This window comes from Centroberyx affinis, unplaced genomic scaffold (assembly GCF_046629955.1).
Source record: "Centroberyx affinis isolate AG114_WGS23_722 - 3 ecotype Tasmania unplaced genomic scaffold, CSIRO-AGI_Caff_v1 ptg000646l_1, whole genome shotgun sequence".
Taxonomy (NCBI): Eukaryota; Metazoa; Chordata; class Actinopteri; order Beryciformes; family Berycidae; genus Centroberyx; species Centroberyx affinis.
The window spans coordinates 30,988-56,269 of record NW_027279272.1 but is presented as its reverse complement, the minus strand read 5'-3'; the positions used below and the strand labels follow the sequence as shown (position 1 = coordinate 56,269).

Below are 25,282 nucleotides of genomic sequence, written 5' to 3'. Positions count from 1 at the left end.
CAGCTTTACACACTGCACACTCTGTCACTCAGGATTGACTGGGTTAAAAATGTACACTGTGAAAAGCAGTGAAATATGTACACATCCAGTGCTGTTTTTCACATAATCCCTCCAGTGGTCCAGTGGGTCTTATTCCGCACAGGTCCCATTCTCCAGCCTGCTGAAGCTGGTGGTATACACACCTTGCAGCAGTTCTGATAGGAGAGCTTCAGAGAGAGGGGTGTCTGTGTCTCCGTTAGGGTCCCACGGTGTCATGTCCCCTGTCTCAACATCCTGGCTCCACCTCTGCATCACCTCACACTCATCCACCAGGCTGAGTCTGCTCCTCTGTAAGTCACAAATATATGCATGAGTTCAGCTATACACACATGCATGCACTGGGTCACATGCATACCCACACAAAGGCATGAATGTGTGTGTGTGTGTGTGTGTGTGTGTGTCTCCTCCACCCCCCAGACATACACACATCTGACACACATTTGACAGCCAAACAGCATCAAATTAATGTGTTCCTGTTATTACTGAAGTCAAGACAGAATACTTTCCAGCTCAAGTTCAACTGCTGCTATCTCCCCAACATTCTCCTCAGAATTATTCCTACTGAAAACATCCTTCACTGAGCTTAACACTCAGTTTTTGACAAATCCCAATGAAAATGTTGCATTACTGTATGACCTAATGATAACAGTGGTATTTTTGCAATGATATATTGCACTGCCGTGGAAGTCCCTTGTGCAGAGTTGGATGGTGTCCGGGTAAAAACACTCCCAGAGTTCCCTAAAACACTTCCAGTTGGACATGACTGTTGTTTTTCTACTGATAAGTCTGACTCTTCACAGGGAGCCTTCTGGGACTGCATGCGAGTTCAAGGAGAAGAGCCAAAAATTCTCAAACTAGGTTATAATAAGGACAGGCTTCAGAAATTCAAATGTCAATATTTATTCCTGTGAGTGATATGATATCACGGACTGAATTATTTGGCAAATGCAATCGGAATTTCTACTCTCAAATTTATTCAGATATGTGTTAATTTCTTTATCTTAGTAATCGCTGAGGGATGACTAATTTACCTATGAAAGAGTGTTCAAAGATGGCTGCCATTGCGTGGTGTGAGAACACACTACTTTGTTTAGGCAGCTGCAACTCAAGAGCCCAATTGTTCCAATAATATCAACTCATTAACTTTCATGAGCATAATGCCAAAAACTTGTCTTAGAGAGCTTGACCCTTAAAGACCAAGTGCAATGATTTCAACTCAACAGTCAGGAAACGTTTGATGCTGATTTCTAACACAATAAACATTCTATTCAGTTTTTGATGGTTAGATGAAGCACTGTGAGCCTAACCTTCTCTATGATTGTGCCTCCACTGCAGGCCAATATTCCTATCTTTGGGGAACAATCAGGTGTTGGAACTTCAGCACCCAGCAACAATTGTTGGCTAGTTTGGCAAGTAGCTGGCACCGGTCACCTAATCAACTATGCACTGTTGACCAATCAGAGCATTCAAAACCTGGGTGTAGGTGGTCATTTACACCAGGAAGTAGATTGGAATTCTAAATCTATTTGATTCTGCTGACAACCAGAGGGAGAATTTTTCAAAGGGCGTTAGTCCATTTCCACAATGCTGACAGTAATAACAGTAATAATGACAGTAATAATTTGGGAGCTTTACATTAAAAGGTCCTTTGTTAATTAAATTGTACCATGAAATTGAGAATTGCAACTCTTATTGCACTGGACCTTTAAACCTTTGAGGTTAATAGTGATCATTGTCATCATTCTCTCAGCATGTGCAGCCGTCTTTCTCCCTCTCCATTTGACCCTGAGCAGAACGTCTCTGCCCTAATTGACCTCTGCTGGCTCCTATAACAGTGGTACCCATCTCAGGCCCTCTGTCCTGAGCCAGACAGACGATTATGTCCATGCAGTTGTTTTCACCTCTGTCCCCACATCCCACTGAGCCACTCAAGACAAATTCAAATTCCTGTGTCTCATCTATCCCCCCCTAGCCGAGGTGAATACTCTGTATCGATCATCTGGATTTCTCCCCCCAGCCCCTTGCCAGGACCCAGTTGCTGACAGACATCTCTCCCCAGACTAACCTGTTCATGTTCAAAGTCCTCCTGAATGTAATGACACCTCTTAGGTCATGACGGGTTGGGCCATGTTACTCATTTACGACCCCCACAATTACCCGACGCTGCATATCGTCTTCTTCCAACTGACAGGAGACCACAGGCACCACGGACACATTCCAGCCTTAATGCCCCCTGCTGCAGTGCTCCATGTTTTTGTCCTTTGACATGGCAAGACACGCCCACTTGCCTGTGGACTTGACCTTCACCTCTCAATGGCCAACAAGGAGGATGAAAAAAAGCCCATGTGCTTGGTAAATGTATGTGTGTGTGTGTGTGTGTGTGTGTGTGTGTTCATGTATGTAAACATACGTATGTTGTAAGCATGCACTAAATTCACACACTGACAGCACATTGGCACACTTAACATGTGCACATATTAGATACGCTTGACCCTCCATCAACCATCTATCTTCTATAATTTAATAGGTGCAGTTTAGGCTTCGCTAACAGAAAAAGATTGTGTTCGGAATGGCAACTCTGACACAAATGTGCAGAACCATAACTGAGCCATTACTGCAACTTGAAACCCATGGCATTAAAATCCACTGGTCAATTACAGGCTTGTCAGTGTTTTGACTGTTCATGAATGGAGCAATAAAAAAGTGTCCCACTGGCCTGTGTGTATTAATGGCCAGAAATGCCTTTAACTAATACCAGCCGTCTTGGAGATGGGAACTACATGTTAGCCTTTCCTATGGAGAGAGAGAGAGAAAAGAGAAGAGAGAGAGATGGCAAGAAAGAAAGAGCACTTTTTTACTGCCGTGACAAAGTGCTGTGACTCTTCAAAAGCGGCTGACCTCAGGTGCCCCTACTGCTAGGCAGGCCAGGGGTGTCTCTGGGTGACTGATGTGTGTTTTCCCCTGTCTGTCTGTCTCAGTGCCTGTCTACTCTCTACAGAGCCTGTTAAGCAACAGTGTTTAAGCTCCTTCAGCCCTTCTCTGTCCAGGGCTCCACTCTGCGCCAGGTTTCAGCTGCCCAGACACCACACTCATTCCAGCAAACAGCACAGGAAAGTGCTGCGTTTACAGGAAGGCGATCCAAAGGAAATAAGAAGTGATTTGTTTGATTGATTGAAGTGATTCTGGACAGTGCCCTTCTCCCATAGGGTTATCACCGAGACAGGAACAATGAAGTCAACGCCTAGTTGGACACTTGTAAAACACAGCGATATTATCAGACTCAATTTCCACTGGGAAATGGATGATTAGAGCAGAAGACAAAACTCTTGTGAGAACTAGGCAAGCTGGCAGTTGTAAGCTGCCATGAGTGGCTGTTGTAAGAGCATCCATGTTAGCACACTGAGACTGCACAAGGAAATTCACAATTTTTCACGACCAGCCCCCAGTCAAAGGGAGAGTGCAGCTGTGTGTGGTGCTGCTGTGCATGGAGCTGGTTTAGGCAGACGTCCTCCCAGCCATACATCCTCCAGCATAAACATGTGAAATACAAGCTGGAGGTGGAGAATCTATAGATCCTACTTACTGATGCTTCCTATTGGGGAAAGTTATGGCTCTTGACAGTTTTCTGGAAACACTCATATCCCCTCAGTTATACTGAACACTGACGTACTGAACATGACTAATTTGGTCACAAGAAAATAAGTATGGTAAAATGATTTCTAATGACTATTTAGGAAAATGTGAGAAATTGAGTTTGATTCTTTTGGGCGTAGGCTGATCTAGTGAGAGGAGATCAGTGTGTCTTGGAAAAGACAAAGGTGGTGTCAAATTCATCTTAAAGCTCTATATGTCTGGTGGTTATTAACAGAATTCTAGCAAGTCTGTTCCCTGCTCCCTGAGCTCTAGCTCTGCCACCTGCTATCCAGATCCAGCTGGCTTCGCCCATGCATTCCCTTTTCAACATTAATTTATCGTATACATCTCAGTCTGGTCTGCAGCCACACGAAGCCACGTGCAGAGAAAATAAGTGCAAGGGGAGACCTCTGCTCCCAGTCCCTGTTTAGCGACTCTTGACAATGCTGTCATCTTGACTCCATGCACTGGCATTTGTCACACTGAAACACTGCAAATCCCTTACTTCTCTTCCCTGTGCACGTGAATAGCACTGAAATGAAGGTAGGGTCAATGTGTCGTTCGCCCTCCAGACAGAGGAATCCGGTTCCTCTCCCAACAAACAAAGGCAGGGTGGGCCGACCCCAGACCTTTAGTACAAGATAAAGGTTCTCAGTCACTATCCCGTCTCATTTACCCAGCAGGGGATGAATGTGACAACACCAAAGCTGTCCAGCCCTCCAGCTATCCATCCCACTACGGACCACCACCTCTGTACAGCTCACTGTTGGGCTCCTGTAGACACAGGGTTCAGGGCCAGTTTACCACAAGCGTGGGCTGCTCGTGTTACAGGGTCACTGACTTCAGTCACATACCTCAGCTTTCTCGGCCAAAGAGACCCGGGGGCCAGAGCTCCACTAATAGAGAGAGGAATTCTATTCAGCACATACTGTGTGCTCCGGTTCAGATAATAGAGACTTACTCACGAGGTAAGCCAGTGCTATTCTCTGCTATAGCATACCTATGACATCAATGTGCAATGGGTTGCTGTCAGTGCGTCATTACAGGTTAGAAGAAAGAAACAGGTTTGCGTCAATGTCAGATAATGTGGTCATTTTACTCAGAACCTTAGAGGCCTTTTCTGGGGCAGTTCATTTAAGTCCATCTGTCGTCATGATAACACTATTTTGCAGCACAGGGATTTGAGGACTGGATTGGGAAACACTGCAGTACAGGATGAAATGGAGAGTGACTGACCAAATGAATGAGTGCATGGATGAGATGTCCAAGCACTCAAAGCCACCTGCTGCTATACTAATGGTGCGAAGCTGCATTCTCTATTTCAGGGGATCATACAGTGGCAGACAGTAGCAGACAGTGTCAATAGCCAAAAGCCAAGAGCCGTCTGGGCAAGGAAGTAGATCGGAGGATGAGCGAGGCTGAGGGGAGAATCCCCTCTTCCCCCTAGATCCTCTCCTCTGGCGAGCTTGACCAATCTTCTGTGGAAAAAGTGTTTTGCGAAACTGCTGAGTTGGCAGAACAACGGGGCCCAACAATAGCGAACATAACAGATTCAGGCCAGCTTCAACCTGCCGTGGTCGGGTGCCAACTTTGAGTTGAAAGTGTGTGTGTGTGTGTACTACAACCTGCTCTGCTCTCATGCATCATCTAGCTCAATTCTATACGCTATCAGTTTCATTCTAATAGTATTGGTTTCATTCTAATACGCTATGATTGCTTCTTGTCGTTTCATGGCGTCTTTTATCATCCAATCACACCAGGATGCATAATGTGACAGATCTGGAATCACATAAATCCACTTTTGCTCACATTGCTCTCAGATCTTTAAACCATATAAAGAAGTCAGGCTTGCCACTAGAGATCCTGGCTAATGTGAGACTGATATGATTAATGACATTGGCCTGATTACCGAGGCCGAGGGTGTCCTGCTGGAGCCATCCTGCCTTGCTGTAAATTTTGGGATTGTCCTTCCTTCTACAGTTGATTTAGGAACGCAGCCAAACAAGGTGGCAGGAAAACCAGCACCAAATAAGCTTTTGAGCATCCATTACAGCAGATTTCACTTGAACTGTTGGGAAGCCCTGTGGAACTTGTGTTATCTCCAAATCAGTCCTTTTTGTTGTAGTTCTAAAGAAAATCATCATCACACACTAGAGAACATTGCTTGGGGACAGTTGCTTCCTTTGTATCAGTAAGGCCAAGGTCCTGCTGTAAAGGGTAATATTATCAACAGTGTAAGCTGGAAAATCAGAGGCGAGAGGAGAGATTCCTTGGCAAAGAGATGAATTTCACCGGGAGTGGGGGTATATTTCAGGAGTTGGATGAAGTAGAAGCGGTGATGACGCACATCATGTTGGTCTCAGATCTGAATCCAACACAATACAGCTATTGTATAAATAAATCACTGCAAAGAAGTAAATCAGGTAGACCTCTACACTAACACTTGAATCCTATTGCACAGACTTAATACCACACTGGAATCAATCAAACTGGAGAAGAGCAAGAGACCTACAGTACAGTCATTCCTGAATTACATCAACAATGTAGGAGAGCAACCGTTTTAAGATTTTCCACCTTTACAAAAGGTGTTACACTCCAGCAGCAACCCAGACTAAACATGATTCGGGGGCTGCATACTTCTCTCTGTTTTAAAAGCCTTCAGAGGGAACACATCCAACAGCCAATCCATCAATTCCAGGTAGTTTATAGTGATATTTCGCTTCAGTAAAACATTTGTATTTTTAAACATACATACCTCAAGCAAATTCATGAACAGGCAACCTCTTACATTAGCTGCCGGTGGAATGTAGACACCTCTGGCACTAAGGCTTTGTTTCCCAACTCTCAGTGATCGTTAGCAGCCAAAATTATTTCTTAAAAGGTTTGACACAGAGCACAGAAATAAATAATATTATCTGGGTCATATTAGCATAGTTTGTATATGTGTTAGAAGTATGACGTCTGGGACTACATTTTCAAAATAATTCTAAGTGAGTGATATCACCTCATATCTATGACAGGCAATATTGGTGGTTGACTAATATGAACTGGAGCTCTGCTTGCTAAAAAAGTGAAAATGTGTAACTGAAGCTAAATAATGCTTTAGGATGTTGGGATCTATTGATTTGGCTCTATTAATATGAACGGTTGCCCCCCTTTCCTAAATTGCTTCATGACTTCAATTGCTTAATTCATATAGACAAAGACTATGCTAAACTGTTTGTAATTGAATTCTTTTTTCTCACTCTAATCTATTGTCATCATATTCATACTAGATTAAACTCTTATTTTATTCACAAACTGGCCCTTTTTGGCTGGACCGCAACAGCGGGGCCAGCCCTACAAACGTGCCCGTGGGCGCGGTGGAGACGACAGCGGTGGAGACGACAGCGGTGGAGAGAGAGACGGGACGTGCTAGAACAGAGATCAGTATGGATGTATGGACTATTATTCTGTATTAGCAGTCTACAGCGGAGTTAGTTACACCATTGGTCGGCCGTGGCACGTGGCACACTCATACACGGTCCAGCCATATACTAGGTTTTGACCTAGTCTTGTTTGGTTATTGTGCTGGAAACCACCAGAGAGCTATGCACACACCCGCACAGTCGGTACACACTGAAGCCGCAGAAGCAGTCATGTGAACAGACATTTGAGTTAGGGCAATGTTCTCAAATCAAAGTCAACTATTTTATGAGTGTGCTGTAGCTGTGTGAAACTGTTTAAGAATGCGCTCCCAGAGAAATTCTATACAATTAAATCTTTTCTGACCACAAAATAAGCCATATAGCACTAAGAATATACATGAGTGAGTGTGCCGTTTACATTGCAGTCACTTGTTGGGTTTCAATGTCTAGTGATAGTAACATATAAAATCTTGGGACACATAGCTAAGCGCAATGAACGTCTAGCAACACCAGTCGTTAAGAGACTGGTGGTTTTGATGTTTTGTGATCATAATGAGAGAACAGTTTCCTCAAACGAAGCTCAACTTAATTAGCAAAAAAAAATCCATTTGTCTCTCCTTAATTAGGCCAAGAATAGGTCTCCATCGCATGGCATGGGGCTTTGTTTGATGTAAGGGTGTGGTTGTGACTGTAACTTTTTATCACCACGCAGTTTTGTGAGTGAGAAGGGCATCTTTTTATGTTTAAATTAGGCATGTATACATCATGTTGTGGCTCACCATGGTGAGCTCTGATCCGCTGGTACAGTGCTGAGGAATAATACATCTTTGGAGTTGTATTCCATTAACGGCAGAGCTGTGACCAAGCACACAGAGGATCCTGCTGAAACAGATAGCCGGGTGTGAAAGGTCAGGAAAGGCTACCCCATTGAACAATGACATCGCCAAACCAATAAATCTATCTCTTATGTTCCCTTCTCTTACACACAGAATTTAAAGTCACAAATGTCAGGCCTATCCACCTTTGTTCCTGAAACATTCTTGTGTTGTGTGCTTAGCTACTGGGTTTTGGGGAAGTGTGACAGTTTTGTGGCTCTAACTCTGCAAAGGGTCCTAAAACCAGACCGGGCTCAATGGTTTCCAGGGGACACTGAGATCGAATCCCAGGGCAGAACGCCATTAAACACCATGGAGGATAAAAGGCCATCAGCAGAGTTAATGACCATCCTGGCCTTCAAATCAAGTCCATTAACAAAACAAAGCAGAGCAAGGAATTAAACTCCACACTGAGAAAATCTAAAGTGTAATTGGTTAGCCGCATTTGACATTATTTTGCTGTAAGATAAACTAAGATAAACTTTACGTTAAACTGTTAACTAACAAAACTTACATTAAAGTGAGTGAGTGAGTGAGTGAGTGAGAGACAGAGAGAGAAAAGGAGGATGGGAAAGAAATATAGGCCTGCAGAGACACGTCGAATGCATGTGTTTTCATCATCTATCTGTGAGAAAATCTGAGAATGAGTTGTGTGCTTGTATTCATTTCTCATGCACGTGCGCAGGAGTGTAAACATGCATAGCATAAAGTGTGTGTACATGTGTGTGCCTGTATGTATTTGTGCATGTGTTTGTGTGCATGCGAGGGTGTGTGCATGTCTGTTTGTGTGTGTGTGTGTGTGTGTGCGCATGAGCATAGCTGCTTTGAACTCACAGTCATCTCTTGGCCTTGGCCCAGGATCTCCAGCTGCTGTTGGATCTCTTGGAGGCGCCTCTCCTGCCCTCTCCTCTCCCTTATATCCTGCAGGACCTTCTCTCCTGGCTGCGGGTCCCCGTCAAGTTCCCAGCCAGCTTCTGAGCCACGGCCCTGATGCACAACAGAGAGGAGCGGTTCTCACAGGGACTCGACAACTCATCTCGCACGTGGACGCGTTCATTTGACCCAAGAGGTGCTGGAGGGCTCCCACAGACACCCACAGGTCAAGGCTGAAACATTTAAATTGGAATCAAAACCATAATATAGTTTAAAACAATTACTTCTTTTGTGTGAAAGTTTCCCATTCCTCCAACAGTCATTATTAAGCCACAGTATGCCTATCTGTGTTAAAATGTCATCATGGTGGCATGCCCTAATGATGAATTGCTTGATCCAAGGACAACTTTGCACTGATGTCTGTATCCCACATTATATTGATGGAAAAGCATTTGACACGCATGGAGAGCGAAAACACATTCTCATTATAAGAGCTGAGAAAACTCAATACCTCAGCTGTAGCTCCACTCCACATGGGGTACAACATAAATCACACATTTATGGCATTCACGTGCAGCGGGTTGACACAGTGCGGCGAGCTGCATCCAAAGCAAACGTTGAAAATGGGTCAGGAGGAAATGGGTGAGTCATGCCTGGAGGACCATCCCATGGACGGCTGATAGATGAGAAGACCTTCTGACCAGAGGAAGGATCTCTTTCACTTGGCTTGGTTACAGAGAGAACAATCTCAAATGAAGTCATCGGGTCCAAATTACACATATTTAGATGTCCCAAATATTTAAATAGGACGTAAGTCTGTCACACAACCCACCGGTACTGACATGTTTCACTGTGAGGAAGGAATAGGTTCTGCAGATGTAAAAACACGATGGACAGTAGCTGCAGAATCTAGCCTAACATTATAGTGACAAATCTTGGTAATATGCCCCCCCAATTCAACTATTTACAAGTTAGGATGGAAAAGGCAAGGCAAAATAAGTACTGACCACTGACCAGTGAATGACCTGTGGTAATGTCATACTTTGACCTCTAAAAATACACAACAGCACTATAAAACAGCAGCTAGGTCAAAAAAATTGTTGGGTCTGGGAGGATGCTGCCAACCGCGGGTTGTTTTGGAGCGTCCGTCCAGCACTGCGGTTGAAATCTCCATCTCTCTTGGTTAGTCTGCATGCCGGGCAAGCCTATGTATGATCTAATAATGTTGAAATTGATGGATATTTCGTGAAATGTAGACATCTCAATAGAGGCTTGCTCACTGCGAAATGGTAGGTTACAGGAGAAGGCTGGATCCAGCAAAAATTATGAACTTAAACGGTAAGTTACTAAATCTGTTATGACACATTTATGATAGGATGTAATCTTAGTTAAACTCAGGACAAGAGGAGAGCTCAGTCAGTTGGCCAGTATGGTTTAGTAGAAGGGTGGATGCTTCTCCCTTTGTCAAAAAGCAAGTTTCTATATAGGCAAATACCATTAAACATCATATTGCAACTAAAAGATACCAGTGCAGCTTAACTTGAAAATTTGCGGTAGTGGAAACACCAACCTCCTATTCCTAAGATTTTTCCTATGCCAATCCTCCAAAGTGTGTGTGGCCTCACCTACCAGTGCCCCGGGTCTCCCGAAGAGAAATAATGACAGCTTCTATCTGAAGCCTCTTTTAAGTGGTCGTTATTAGAGCCCTTCAGTTAAGACTCACTCATCCAGACTACAAAAGCCGGGACTACGGCGGGATCAGGCTCCTGTCATGCACCAGAGTGAGAAACACAGCATACCGACCAGGCAAAATAAAAATTAAAGTCTAGCTTTACCACCCTCCTCACACCACTAAATGCATGTTTCTAAAAAAGCCCAAATCTTTGGTAGAGACGGTTTATTTCATTTGGAAAAGACAGCTACTTCTGCCCTACTTTTCAACAACTATAGACAGCGAACTGCAAAATTGTCTGCGGGGTCTAGCATTGATGAAGCTATCACTGACCAAAATTTGATGCAATTCGGGATGCTTGTCAGTATATTTTATATTAAACCTATTCTACCTGGCTAAATTAACACCCTGTTATTTCTATTAAATGTAATAGAGGGGTAAGACCACAGCTATGAACATGCACAGTGGAACAGAGATGAAGTCCACAGTGTCTCTCAATGACTAGTATATACACTACTGATCTGACCCTAATTAGAGCAAAGGCAGATGGTCCACAAATTACACATGATCGTTCCTGGCTGTATGTGTCCTGGCCTTGGATCTTCTAATGCTCTTTCATAGTCACAAATTAGTAACAACAGAGAAAAATCAAGCAAAGCTGAAGGGATTTAGGTGGTTTGTCATATATGCTACTTTAGTGTTTCGGTTGGCCGAGTCAGATGACGTCTGGGTCTCAGTCAACACTCACTTTTCTCCCCTCCCACTGGAACCAGTGTAGAGGAGATGTTTTGCTCATGTAGACTGTTGTGGGGTCAAAGGGGGGTCAAAGGGAAAAGACTCCACCTTTATATTACAATTCAGTTTCTTTTTTACTTCTAACCCATTCTCCATAGAAAATTCTACAATATGCTTACAGCAGCATGCTCTGATTGAACAAACAACAAAATGTTTAAACTCCAGTGGATCAAAATTATCCCTAGAAATTTGATCTGTATCATCAGTCAGTGTAATGCATAAGTTCATCTGCACACTTGAGTTATGACATTCAACTTGAATTGTGGAGTGATAACAGTACCTTACATCATTATCGCCTTCATTACTCACATTGTGTGTTACCTAACATGATTTGATATTACTGGAAAACTTGGAATATATGCTTGCTATGAAAAAGGAGGACTACTGTATATACTGTATGTGATCAAAAGTTAGCTATGTTGTACAGGTAAAGACAAGGTTGAAAGGTTGGTGTTACATTGATGTAGGGTTCATCTTCCTTGTCACCCAAGATTCATCAGCCTGTAACTTGTTCACAGCAGTTCTGGGTTAAAAATGTTTCTAGATATACAATTGGATAAGCAATTATAGCAAACAAGTACAACAATCCTTTTCCAAGGCACTGGCAAGGGAACACAGTAGACTAATCTCTGTGAAATCATAGTAGTGATTCATTTCTCAGAGAATACTGAGGGAATAATGTTCCTTGACCTTAACAGACTCCAGCTATTGTTCTAACACATTACAGTATTTGTGTGCCTATTCAGAGCACTCTGGCTACTCCTGGAATGTGTGAGCGCTGAAGCTGAATGTGGGGTCAGACTGAGTGAGCAGGGAGAGACCGGCGCTCAGGTTATCTGAACGTCAGCAAAATGCTGGTAATTGGCTCTCCACTGAGCAGCCACTTGACATGCTGTTGAAGATCTCCAATAATCACATCACCTATCTGGGTCACGAGATCTCTGGGAGGCCGCAAGGATCTGGACTTTGTTTTCTTTAAGTATGAAAAGCATGTCAAACATGATTAGCGTTTTACAGCAAAGTATGTGAGCCTGTTGATGAAATATCAAATGAATGTCTTGACATTTCACATGTTACATTCTTGGTCATAAATTGGTATTAACTGTGGCAATGTAGATTAAAAGTATGCCATATGTAAGCTAAATCACACCGATTGCCATCTAAATTGAATACAGAATGAATGTTGGAAAAATATAGGAAAAGGCCTTCCATGCATGCTATGGTGAGTCCTGGGAAGCTGGCTCTCTAAAACCTCACAATTCAGATTTTGTTGTCATAATATGAAACAAAACACCATTCAATGACTTGCCAATTGCCAAGAGCAAAACCATTCTTAGTCTTTTATTTGGCTGACTTTGAGATAACTTCAATCAAGCATGCATTGATCATTTATCAAAGGGGTATTGATATCCTGTGATCAACTTTAACATTTCAAATAGCACTACATTCCATCCAGAGGTTCTCATGGTTGATGAGTGTGAAACAGCTGCAATGGTTGATGGATGATCCAATATTGTGCAGTATGACGAAATAGGAGAAATACTAGTGATCTCTTTATGCCAAACACTTCATTTTGAATTAATTCAAAATGAATCTTGGATGCCTGACACTCAATTGTACTCAGTCAATACGGAGTGCACTATATCTTGATGTTCCCACTAAAATGAACACATAATTATATCACGTCAATCATAGTCGCTCTGCGAGACAGTGGAGGGAGCCACTGAGACTGGTAGCCTGGAGCTTCTTCTCTGCTCCAATGTGGGTCGCATCTGTGGTGCGCTTCGCCAAATACGACAGCTGGATCCCCTGATAAAGGCGCCTTCTTGGATACGGCTCACCAACAGCAACAATAACAAGACAAATGATTGGGTCACCCACATGTATTGTGTTCTGTTGCGTCCTGCTGCTATGTGTATATTTATATGTGGCAACAGGGTTACAAGCCCGCTGTTGTTTGCTTCAGACTGCTTCTGGCATTAGGAGTTAAGGAGGACTGTAGGAAGCCAGACCAAGGTTAAAACAACAAGAGCCACTGGAAGTGCTTCATGCCCTTGTCAACACACTCAAGACAAGCAGAACAGGGCCAGTGCTTTCTGAGGCAGCTACTCCAGGGAAGCAACCATAAAATAAGAGGATGGCACAGCGCCCTTGACCAAGGCCCTTCATTATATCAAGAGTGTTATTCACTGAAGAACAGTTTATATAAAAATTGAAAGTGAACAATTTGCTTTTGATATTGCCAAGATAATTCCTTATAATATGTTCTACTCTAGAAATTGATTTCTATTGACTGGAAAGTAATAAATGTAGCTTATATTCCAGTTGCAAATCTAATCAACAAAGCAGCGCCCCGTGTCTGTGCACACTTATTCTTGTTGATAGCCTTCAGATGGGTCTGGCTGCACAGTGAAAAGGGACGCTGCTGCTGTTATGATGAAAAGAGGAGCCAGCCATGCTGACTCACACAGAGATGGCTGGTGTTGTTGAGAACAGCATGCTCCGCTCTCTCTGTCTCTGTGCTAATCTGAAGGAGTGTAGTAGAGGCTCTGGCTGTGCCACGTGGACCCAGGCTACCTGCCAAGGCCTGTCCACATGCCTCGCCACGAGCGCTCCCACCGAGAACTCTGCTGCTCGCAAGCTACGGCTGGGAGTCTCTTCACTTCTCTTTCTCTCCCTCTCTCTTCCTCAGGCTGACATCTTGCCCAATCATGGCCCGCAGTCATTGGAAGAGGTGCTGTAGCACAGCTGTCAGCCTGTTATATACCCACCTGCATGCTGATACCTGGGCAAGAAGGGTAATGCAACAACAAGTCATTAACCATGCACCACTCACCTTGCACAAAGGCAAAGTCTATCCCATGGCAGTCTCCTCCCCTCCCTATTCTTCTGCAGAAGTAGACCACAGATCTATCTACCACAGAGAAAATAGTTGGGCAAAACTCCACCCCATGAGAGACAATGTCAGGTATGTATATCAACATCTTATAAATGTCCCAGATATTATATTTGCTTGTGTCCACGTCTTTCCCCTCCAGTAGTTAAGTTTTTACAACAGCATGTTGGATCCCTGCTAGATGACTTGATGATTGCTGAGCATTCCTGAAGTATTAGAAGATTCACTTGTGGGTCATCTGGTCTTTATAGTTGCTTTTTGGGAAGTGAGGGTGGTCTGGACCAATCACTGTTGCACAGATCAAAACCTCATGCTGCATCCAACAATCAAAAAGGCATACTGAATGCAACACTGCGTTAAGATATCTACAATAATCTCACTTTCTCGTTACAAGCATAATACACAATTGGGGCACAGCGCAGGCAAAGATCTGAGAAATGTCCAATTTGAGGATCTGATCTGTCTGATGTCATTACTGTTCATGATGTGGAAATTCTGTGCTTAAGCATGATCAACTGTATTGGATAACCTTGCATTTGTGATTCTCCCAAACCAATGTAAATATGACACAGTCTATGGCTTGTGCTGCGGTTAAGGAAGACTCATAGGACTGCTTCCACCCAGCATCGCTTTCCTTCATTCCCCTCCATAATATAAAGTAGTATTAATGTTTGCCAAATATGACATAGACTAAATAAATTCAAAGAAGGAGCTTAAGAAACACACCATCTTAAATATTTATTGAAAGCATCTGGAGGGAAGAGATGTTCAAGCATCTTTTTGCACTTAGAATCCTTCTGGTGACACACATAGTGTCAGGCACAATATCTGACCTACATTGCAGCTGCTAACAATCTTGCACAATGAGGCGGTGCTTTTCATTCATTAAAGACAGATTTTGGAACTGTGAGCACCGTCAAAGTGAGGCTTTATACATAGTGGGCCAAGCCATGCATTCACATATAGAGACTACAGTGGGATGTGATAATTTCCTGTCCTACTGCAAAATAAATGGCTACGTCAATAACATTATAGAACCGCTAAGTGGCAAACTACGGCTTACTGAATGTTTTAACCTTCACTTATTGTTAGCAAATGACTTTGACTGAATAATCCAGTGTAGTATCAAACTAATGAGGGGAACACACAGAGGTTAGATCTCAACCATGACAGGGACAAGCCACTCTAAAGCACTTAACACCACTGGGAGAGATGTTTATAAGAAGACAATAAACTGGGTCTCATGGGAATTATAGGGTTGGGAAGGGCGTGGAGTCTATTCTTTTTTAGCCAAGTTGCCCTTGTGAAAAACAGCAAGCGTGCCACATGACAACATCTCAATTCTCACCGGCCACCCAGCCGAATCTCCCTGCAGAACAACAGCTAGGCCACAGTGGTCGATAGATGATATCAGACCAGAGTGCCACACGCTTTGATTTCCACATAATTTCCAGTGTTTTTCACACTAAAACAAATGGCAAGTGGGTAACCAGTGTGACAAGTACTGAGAGTTGGATTCAGCCAAATTCAGCCATCGGCAAGGAACAAAACATATCCACATCTCTTTTCTGTTGCAGATTAGCATATTTTCAATACTTCAGCGGGGACAGTATCTTCTTTTTATTTCAGAAAGGACAGTTTCTTCCTTGGCACCGAGAATAAAATGTCTCTTCTTCTTCCTGCTGTCTTAGTGATTAAATAGAAACATATTGTTCTGATGAAAATTACGCTGAGCCCTATTTTTTCTTATAAATATTCTAGTTTTAGTTTTATTTTGAGGACAAGGCACACAATACATCTGGCAAGAAGATTACTGATCAAACCAAACCTTTAATGTGATAGACAATAAAAATGTGGATTACCATTGTGTAGCACTCTTGACACAAGTCTAACACATTTAGAAACATCATGATTGTGTATCATTTCATCTGTCATGAACTGTAATACAGCTTAGGCTCGGTGATACAACATAAGTACTTGTGTTATATAGTCCTAGCTTTTTTTGCCTACATCTTAGATGAATATAAGATGAATGCAGCTTTTCCACAGCTGCTGATGTGACAAAATCAAATGAGATATGTTTGCAAAGTATAGTAGACCGACAACCCTCATGTGCCGGCCACACTGTGTTGGTCAAAAGGGCGTTTCCTGCGCTGGTCTCTGGTCTCTGGTCTGTGACTCACCATTCGCTGTAGTGAAACCATGGGTTCACATCAGCAACCACATAATGTGACTAAGTGACCTCATGGCTTTAAATCCAAAGACAGCCAACCAACACACAACAATAACAAAGTTGGAGTTACTAAGCAAACATACAAGTTTAAGCCGTGTTGATTGGGGGAGGGATCACGTGCAATCAAATACAGTGAAAACCCTAATCCCATGCATTAGTTTTCATCATAACCACACTTTCGAACCCACATTTAAAAAGAATGGCATATGTAATTGTGATCTGTGAAACAAACACACACACACAAACACACACACACACCACCAAACACCCACACCAGCTGATTCTCATACCAGAATCCGCTCTTCTGGCTTTAACATGTGGGTGGTGCAGGCATTACCACACACTGGTACAGTAGGAGGGGTGTATTGTACATTAATGCTACATGCCAACAGCTGGTTTTAATGACAAAAAGGCTACTTCAGCCGAAGCCTGAGAAAAGTAGAGAAAGAAATCAAAAGGGCAATGTTGTCACAGGCACAGTATCACCAAGAAAAACATCACATTTCAAGGAAGAAAGTGGTGTTTTGATTCCATTCAATCCAGATCATTCAAGTAGGATGTGTGGCTATCTGACCTCTTCCCAACAACCAAAGGAAGGAATACACAGGCCTTTCTCATGTAAACTCTCCATGCCAGACGCCTCACCCACACTAAACGTCCATGTGAGGGCCGATTCCGAGCATTAGCAAATACCGAGCCTCTTGTGGTTTATGGTCCATGTAACGACATGGATTTTTCAAGGATCTGTGCACCTTCCATTCAGTCAGTACAGTATTCACCTGCCAGTGGTTAGCATTACAGAGATGAAATGAGAGAGAACTTCAAATAGCTAGTTCAAGCGCCTCAGTATGTTGTATCGCTAAAGACCTTGTGTCTGAGAAGAAGGCAGCATGCAGAGAGGGCCAAGCCTTTTTCATCTGCTGCCATGAAATAAAACACATTCATTTGCGGGCAAGGACGCGTGGGTACAAAAACGTAATGCTATATGTAGATGATAAGTATGTAATATAGGCTAGATGGGATACCGGTCTTCCCATCCAGTTGTAGCCTTCACATGTAGTAAGCCTTACTGCATGTGTTCATATCTCCAAATGAGAGGGATAGGCTTGTGCCTTTTCTGGAGCTGGCACCTCTCCACCTTCAGCAGCCCTGTAATTATGTTCTGACGGGGGGGCGGACTCTCCCCTGTGGCAGGACCCGGGCCAGTGCCAGGCCCCACAGGCTGGATCCACCCTCACAGGCTCCAACCAAGGCCCAGTCCATCAGAGAGAGCCTGCCGCTGAGGTGAATGCACAGGAAAACACAGGCCGCGTTTTTCCTCTGAATATCAATCGTGGATTCTTGGAAAAGGGTGAAGCCAAGGTCTACAGTCACAGATTCAAGCCCCGACTTATCCTTTATGAGTGAATGCTCACTAAGGAGCGGTGAATAACTCCCTCTCCCGTGTAAAACGTGACACATCATCAATCTGATACGGCTAAATCCAGGAGACAATTCCAATAGCAAACTGGGAAATCTGTGCCATGTTTTAATAACATGGAAACAAGACACATTCAGAGGTGTTGAAATTGAGATATGATATGGTGTGTTGTGTACTTTGGAGCTTGTGCTGGTATGAGCAGGCACACAAGCAGGTTCCTCAACTACTGTCCAAACGGTTTCAATTAGGAAATCTGACTGGTGCAAGCTACTACTGAGAAGAAAGGCGACCGCAAAACAAAAGCATATTTACTTTTACGACCACCTTTGGATTTACCGCCACTCAGGTGGAATGAATGACTGGCTCTGAAAGTGATTTATCATGAGTGTAGTCTGCCTTTAATGTATGCCACAATAGTAAAACATGATTAAGGCAGGGGGGAAAGAAATGGTTATTTTTTAAACCCTACAGGTGCGGCGTTGACAGAATTTCCACGTTTTATTTCACACACTGCATGCAACAATGAACTACAGCTCCGCTCTCCAGGCCCAAGAGGAATTTTTTGGAAAATTCGAATTTGGTTCAAGGAATCATCTGCGACCTGTTATTTGAGAGACAACCGTTTTGTGTTACGTTGTTTAATTTATATTTTACAACATTTGAAAAGGAATTGCATTGGCCGCCTCAGAACTAATGGAGAACAGATGATGGATAGATGATGGAGGAACTCTACCTCGCCTAAAACTGTTTTTAACCAGGCAGGATGACTAAAAACACTCTTTATTTACAGTAAGAGAAGCAGATGCAAGTGGAGGGAGGGTTGCACAAATTAACACATCCAGCAGCTGCCCAGTACTACCACAGTTTGTACTACTGGCCAATAAACAATTCCACTTAAGAGTCTTACCCAACATTGGTATATTTTGGATAAGAGTCTTACTCAAGGGAACAATGACAGCAGCACAGTGTGATACTCATTCACTTCGTCTATCTAGAGTTTCCCTGCTGATCCATGGATTTAAACCAGAATCCTTCAAATTACCAGCTTGACTCTCTGACATTCACACTTGCCTAGACTAATATAATTTGAATAGGTGGGTAAATCTGTGGTGGGAAAGTAAAAGAATAAGACCGAATCTTTCAGGAAATCTTTCCCCCCTCCAGCACCATAAATATTCAGGATATTGCGACATAGGGCCGATTCCAACACTGGGATTCAAGGACCAAGGTTTTTCCTTGTCCACATCCAAAAGTGATAGTAGTAAATGAGGCCCTAGATTCAAAGATTTCATTGTAAAATTTTTATGACTTTAAAAACATCTTTTCCCGCTGACAGTCTATGCAAATGATGAGCATGCCATCTGGCGTTGAAAGTGTAGTGCGATAAGGTCCTGAGATAACTGAGTGAGCTCACGTCTAGGAGCAGGCCCAAACCAGGACCCAGGCCTGGAAAAATATGACAGTTATAAATATCTGTTAAGTGGCTTCTCCTTACTGATGTGGTACTGATGTACATTTTCACACGTGGTGATGCGCTGTACTGATCAGTGGCCAACACCAGCATTACATTCTTAACTGGGGCTATTTATTTGAAAAGGCAAGCATCAGCAGTCGTGGTAGTTTATTTGAAAGTTAATAATCACATACATATACATGCACCGGGAGCAGACAAAATATTGGGGATTAGAGCTGCTGCATATGCATTTAAATTACATGTACAAATGTTATTATAGAATAACTATAATACGCATCCATCAACGTATAAAACTTACCCTTGTCACTGACCTGGAAATTGCCTGCCTGGAAATTTCACTACCAACATAATCCTTGTAATATTAAAAAGCATAATGATGCTTTAGCAAATATTTATACATTGTAAAGTTTACTAGAGACAAATGATGCACACGAAGCTTTATAGTATAGCCTTCTTATGGAAACAGTGAGTCAACCTTTAGCTCCAAATTAGAGCAGAACCTTACACAATACTATTTTTCCCCATTTCCAAAGAGGGGTATGAATCCCTGAGGGTCAATAACAAAAGATTTTACAAGACGCTGCCATCAATGCCCTACTGCGCTGATCTCGTAATGAGGCTTAATGACTCAGAGCAGCCGTGGATGGTGTCTGGAGGAGTTAATGGCACTCTAAGAGAACCCAGAGCGATTATAGCGCAGACAGTACGGCTGTTGGGAACATACCTGAGACACGCTGAGGTTCGTGTAGGAGCTTTGCACCGAGAGAAATTCTTCAGCGGGAAGGAGAAGGCGGATTCTGGAGTCGATGTCAATCAGCTGCTCCAGGTGCGATGGTTCTGGGCTGTAGCCCTGGCCTGTCAGGACCGACACGGCCCGCATGTCCTCCTGGAAGACAAACAGCACTGACATAAGCGATGGCACATTGGGCATAACCCACACTTTATATATTTATCTGCAGCCCAAACCCAGTGGACTATTAAACATCATCTATCCATAGCTTATAACTTAGCACAATACTGATGTCTCAAATGGAGGAGAGGTAAACGTCTGACTCCAGCACTTGGTATTCACTTCTGGATGGTGAACAGGGCGCTGATCAGTCTTCTCCACACAGCTCGCCAAGTTTATAGTCAAATGCCAAGGATTTAACAATTGCCTCTTCCTCACAATGACTGACTGTCCCACTGAGGCTCCCATTATATCATAAGGAAACAGCGGGTGGGTGGTGAGCCCATCGGGGCCCAGTGGTGAGGTAAGCGTTGTGTTGCGGTCCTGGTGCTATACGCTCAAAGGCCAAAGAAGCTCACAAACCCACAGAGAGCGCCAAGCCCTTCTTAAATGTGACCTCAGCAGACTGTGATGGGTGAGCAGGAGAAAATTAGATCAGCAAACAAAAGGGGTTGATTAACAAGACGAAGCACAGCACAAAGCCAAGACTTAACGAGTGAGACCCACAAATGCATTTCCATTCATATGCCTCGTATGTATGGATCCTTTGTGATTATACCTAAGCCGACTCCTATGTTTAACCATTACAGTAGTTCATTTGGATTTGGTTTGACACTTCACTCCCAGATGTCACACAGGGTTTGGTTGGTCCTTTGCATTCCATTGCACCTCTTTAGACCATTGTAATGCCTTCTCAATAACGGATCAATAGAATTTCCCCACCGCTTAAAGTGAGATGCAGTCAAGGGCCAAAATGAAAGCTAGAAGTTACAGTTCTACCCTATACTCTGCACTACTCTGAATGTGACACACTGACACATTGACACGTTCCCGTTAGCCAAGACCAAGATGTTAATTGAAACTGATCTATTGTTAAGATGACGTATAAGCGAGAGAAAGAACTAGAACATATTAATATTACCAGAGAGGGTGTTCTTCACTGGGATTCTACATAGGAAAGAATAACTACCTCCATGGTTATCAGACATTAGTATATCAAGCAATTCCATTTTTTAATAAAGCATGGGAATTCAATGCACAGCTGGAACATCACGTTGACCAATCAGATTGCTAGGCTGGAACTACCTGTTCGATAATACTCAATTATCACTTTTGTGAAGGCATCATCATACAACTGTTCTTCAGTCCCCTTGATGAGGAATACTGCAGTCTACAATCCTTACAGTGGGAGGCCCGGGGTAAGAGATGAGTGTCTATACAGGAGATGACAAAGGTTACTGACACTTACTGTTTTATTGCCTGAGGTTACCAGTACTACATGAAGCTGTGCAGCTTATTAGCAAAGGAGGCAGGGCAGCAGCATCACAAATGTGTGTCAAGAGCAGAGAGAGACAAACAGCGAGCAGCGGCTAGTGGTTGATGTGTCCTGGGGGATTCTGCCAAGATCTGGGTGAAGTCCACAGAACTAAGGTCTTGTCACTGCCAAAGTCCTGGTGACATAAATAATGTGCTTGCTGTTCTACGGCCATTCATAACAGCATGCTTCACAATAACAGGAAGTCTTCCTCCAGCCAATAAAAGAACCCTGAGCATCTGCGCTCCCCTCGATTTGGTATCTGCCGCCACAATTACTGCAGTATTCTTCTAAAAGTCAAGGAAAACATCATAAATAGAGTAGCCAGACGTCTAAAAAAAAAAAAACTTGGCAAGCTGTCCCACGGATGCATGGCTGTCGGGGTCAAACTAAATGGTACCGTATGTGAGAGGTAAGTACTAGTCTAGGTCTCTTCTCACTTCCCGGTAAGCTTCATCCCGTCTGACTTCAAACTGGGCTTCACAGCTGCCAAGCAGGCTATTAAGGCAAATTACAATTGAAAATAAAAACATTTGAAGTTTGGATGGCGTAGGTGAGCGCACAGCAAAACACTCTCCTGCTCCAGGTGGCGAAAGCTCTCAGATGAATCATCAAAGGGAAAGAGAGGCCTCCGTCTCTTGGTTTTACGCTCCATCGGCACACCCACGCTGTGAGTTATAGTGCAAGTGTAGCATGTGAAAATGCTCTATACGAAGGATCCTGGCTTCTGAATTTCACACAAAACACCACAGAGGGAAAGGTTGTGAAAGCGCAATTAATATAATGGATCCATAACATGCGACGTTCCACGTGAACTGCATGCGGTACTTGACATCTGGTTCACAATATGAACTGCTCTGAGGAATCCTCTGCCCAGAGGCCGCCTCTGCTGCCAAGCGGTCATCAAAACATGGATATCTGACCAATGTTACTCCATGTGCTGTTCTGTGGGCCAGTGTGTGGCTGAGTTACTGGGCCTCTTCAAATTTAATAACATCTTACAGGCCAATCGCATTAAATGGTAAAACATATTCCAACAATGAGATGATCAGAGAAAAAAACGTAAATGTCTAGATGGTCATCAAATACTGTGACTAAATACCACGCTATGGAAACAACAGCTCCTTTGTAACCAGTATGAAATAATGAATATAGTAAATGTAAGAGCTAAATGTTGATTTCAGGAGCAAGCAGGGGAACAATCAGTGGATGGGATCATGTACTTTAACACTGCTCCCCGTAAGACCGCTGGATGTGGAGGTCTCATCCTCCACCATATGTTCTCCATTATGGCTTCATGTCCGCCTACCTCGCTGTCTGCGCCTCTGGCACTGTCCTCTTCCTCTTCCTCCACCTCTCTGAGGAGCTCGGCCAGACGCTCCCTCTCTGCTTGGGTCATGAGCACTTGGCCCCCCATGCCACTGGCCAGCTATTACGTTTCACAACATGGGGAAGAAAATTATCATTCACATCACACTGCGGTTCTTTTCAATGGTGCCCTATGCTTAAACCTCTCCTTCTCTTGAACAGATAAATATTTTCCTCAATGGAAAAACAGTCGTGAGACTTGTTCAAAGTCATGCGATATACGCAGACACTGCACTTGGCCTAACATGAACTTTGACTTCTGTGGACATACCTCAATATTTTTCTTCACAAAGTCTTTTTCTTTTTTCTTATCCTTGGAAGCTCCACAGTGGCTGCCTTCGGATTGCTCTTGGCCCGTCTCCTCATGGCCCGCTTCAAATGACTCTATCGTGCTGGCCGGCTTCTTTTCATCTGATAGACAAAAGATTCCAGCAGGTAAATATGGAAAACATAAGTCAAACCTCTAATAACGACCATTAGCCAACTCTGACAAAAAGCACGCAGTCATTTTTCAAGTATGAGTTTATATATTATCATCTGATTCACATGATCAAAGACTTTGCAGTCTAAATAATCTTGAAACAGAGAGAACTAGGGAGGATTTGTAAATAATTAGCCCACTCTAAAGCTAGGCAGCAGGGTGGCAGAATGAGTGGGAAGACTGTCCTTCAGGTTCAAGGCCATATGACAGCAAGCATGTCATTGAGCAATACACTGACTCCCTGCCAGCTCCAGAGGTGCTGTTCTATAGCTGATGCTGGGAATTTCTCCTTCAGGGGACCAACAGAGTATCATACAAAAAGCCACAAGATCTTGATCAGGAAATTGTTCATGGGTAGCATGGTGGGTAAACTGTGAGGAATTCACATATGGAAAACCACAGTAATGTCAGAGTTGGTGCAATACTGTCTGCACTGATCTGCACAGAAGTGCAAAAGCAGCAGCAGTAAGTTTCCTGAGCTCATGGCGCCATCAAGTGTACAATTTCAGCAATAAAACAGAGCATACTTGTTAACAGGACAGTAAAAACAATGGCCCAAACAAGCATGTTATAATTTTCTGTTATGTTCTATTTTCACAAACTCACTTTGTTCTGTGTGTCTGCTGTCTCTGTCATACTCTTGTTCAGGAACTTGAGTTCCAAACACAGGCATGAAGTCAGCCTCATCTTTGGGCCCTTTGAGTAGAAAAACAAACGTCTCATTGAGTGACTGCATATGACAAGTCTTGTAACAATGTTGCTGATCTGTATACCATGGCTTATGCTTACCGCTGGGTGCTTCCAGAGCCAAAAACAGTCTTGTGTTCATAGCTTCATGTGCACATTCAGAGCGGCATTTGGGCTTATTCTGCTGCAGAAAATTGCATAAAGTGTCGCATCACACCATGGATATCTCAAGTGATAGAAAGACCATCTTTTTTTATTTTTAATCTAAGAGAACACTAGTGCATGGGCAACACACATAAGTACCAAGTATTGTGCATACCAATAGTTCTTGCCAGAGTTTCTCCTTAATTTCCTTCCCTTGACGCTTGACTTCTTTTTCTTTGCAGGTCTTTGCAGCCAGGATTTCTTCAAGTCTTCTCATTTCCTCAGTGGCTTCCTGCAGTTTAGAATCTCCATTCTCTTCATCAGTGACATCTGCATGGTACTGACCTGACAGAAGCAAAAGTATTCTATAATAGATTGGCCCATCCTGACAAATAATGTATTGCTGGAAGTGAGATGTGTCTTCCACTCTTAGGTCCACTGCACATTAGATAGTACACTCACCTTGGTCAGGACTTGAGGAGTTGATTATATTTGGGTTTGAGCTGCTCTGGTCCTAATGGGAATTGTTTAATAAAGTTATCATGCAATGATGTCATCCAGTTTTGTAATAATCACTAGTTTCGTATTTCTAGGGGTTAACTTCGTAGAGTCAACGTATAATTGCATCTCCTTTCCTTACCTGAATATCAGCGGCATCGTTGGTCAAAACAACAAGGGACAATGGTGTATTGCAACAAGTTCTGTCAACCTGAGGCAGTGACACACTAGACACTCGGCTACCTGTTAGCTCACTCGATGCAGGTCGGGAAATGTCATCCAAACTACCTCTAGTAATCTCCATGGCGGGATTTCCCACAGTAGTGCTTAATTTATCCACCCTCGTTAGCAACAGCGTTAACAAGACTGTGTTGTATTGTATTTGCAAACAACTTTAGATAGCTGTTAGGTAAAATAACTTGCTAATAGCGACTTGGTGGTGATGTTTCGCATGAATTTGGTAACCAAGGACGCAAACTCTCCCGGATGTTGTAGCTATGGGAATATGCAGTGGTTACTATGG

General features: G+C 43.2%; 1 protein-coding gene across 1 annotated transcript; it reads right to left on the bottom strand.

The window, feature by feature from the left end:
- Positions 1–129: 129 nt before the first annotated feature.
- fsip1 (fibrous sheath interacting protein 1) lies at positions 130–25,063 on the bottom strand. The gene is made up of 11 exons (XM_071518941.1): positions 24,902–25,063; positions 24,724–24,775; positions 24,437–24,606; positions 24,220–24,301; positions 24,037–24,126; positions 23,221–23,360; positions 22,891–23,010; positions 20,042–20,203; positions 8,775–8,941; positions 7,859–7,958; positions 130–327 (listed from the first exon to the last, which is right to left on the bottom strand). The coding sequence occupies exons 1-11, from the start codon at positions 25,061–25,063 to the stop codon at positions 130–132; spliced, it is 1,443 nt and encodes a 480-aa protein (XP_071375042.1).
- Positions 25,064–25,282: the final 219 nt, after the last annotated feature.

What these genes read in the sequence shown, in the direction of transcription:
- fsip1 (XM_071518941.1), bottom strand. Translation starts at nt 25,063, where the DNA reads ATGGAGATTACTAGAGGTAGTTTGGATGACATTTCCCGACCTGCATCG. An exon ending in ACGATGCCGCTGATATTCAG is followed by an intron (nt 24,776 to 24,901) that starts GTAAGGAAAGGA and finishes AATTCCCATTAG; the next exon opens with GACCAGAGCAGCTCAAACCC. An exon ending in ATGACTGTGAGTTCAAAGCA is followed by an intron (nt 7,959 to 8,774) that starts GCTATGCTCATG and finishes CTGTTTCAGCAG; the next exon opens with GATCCTCTGTGTGCTTGGTC.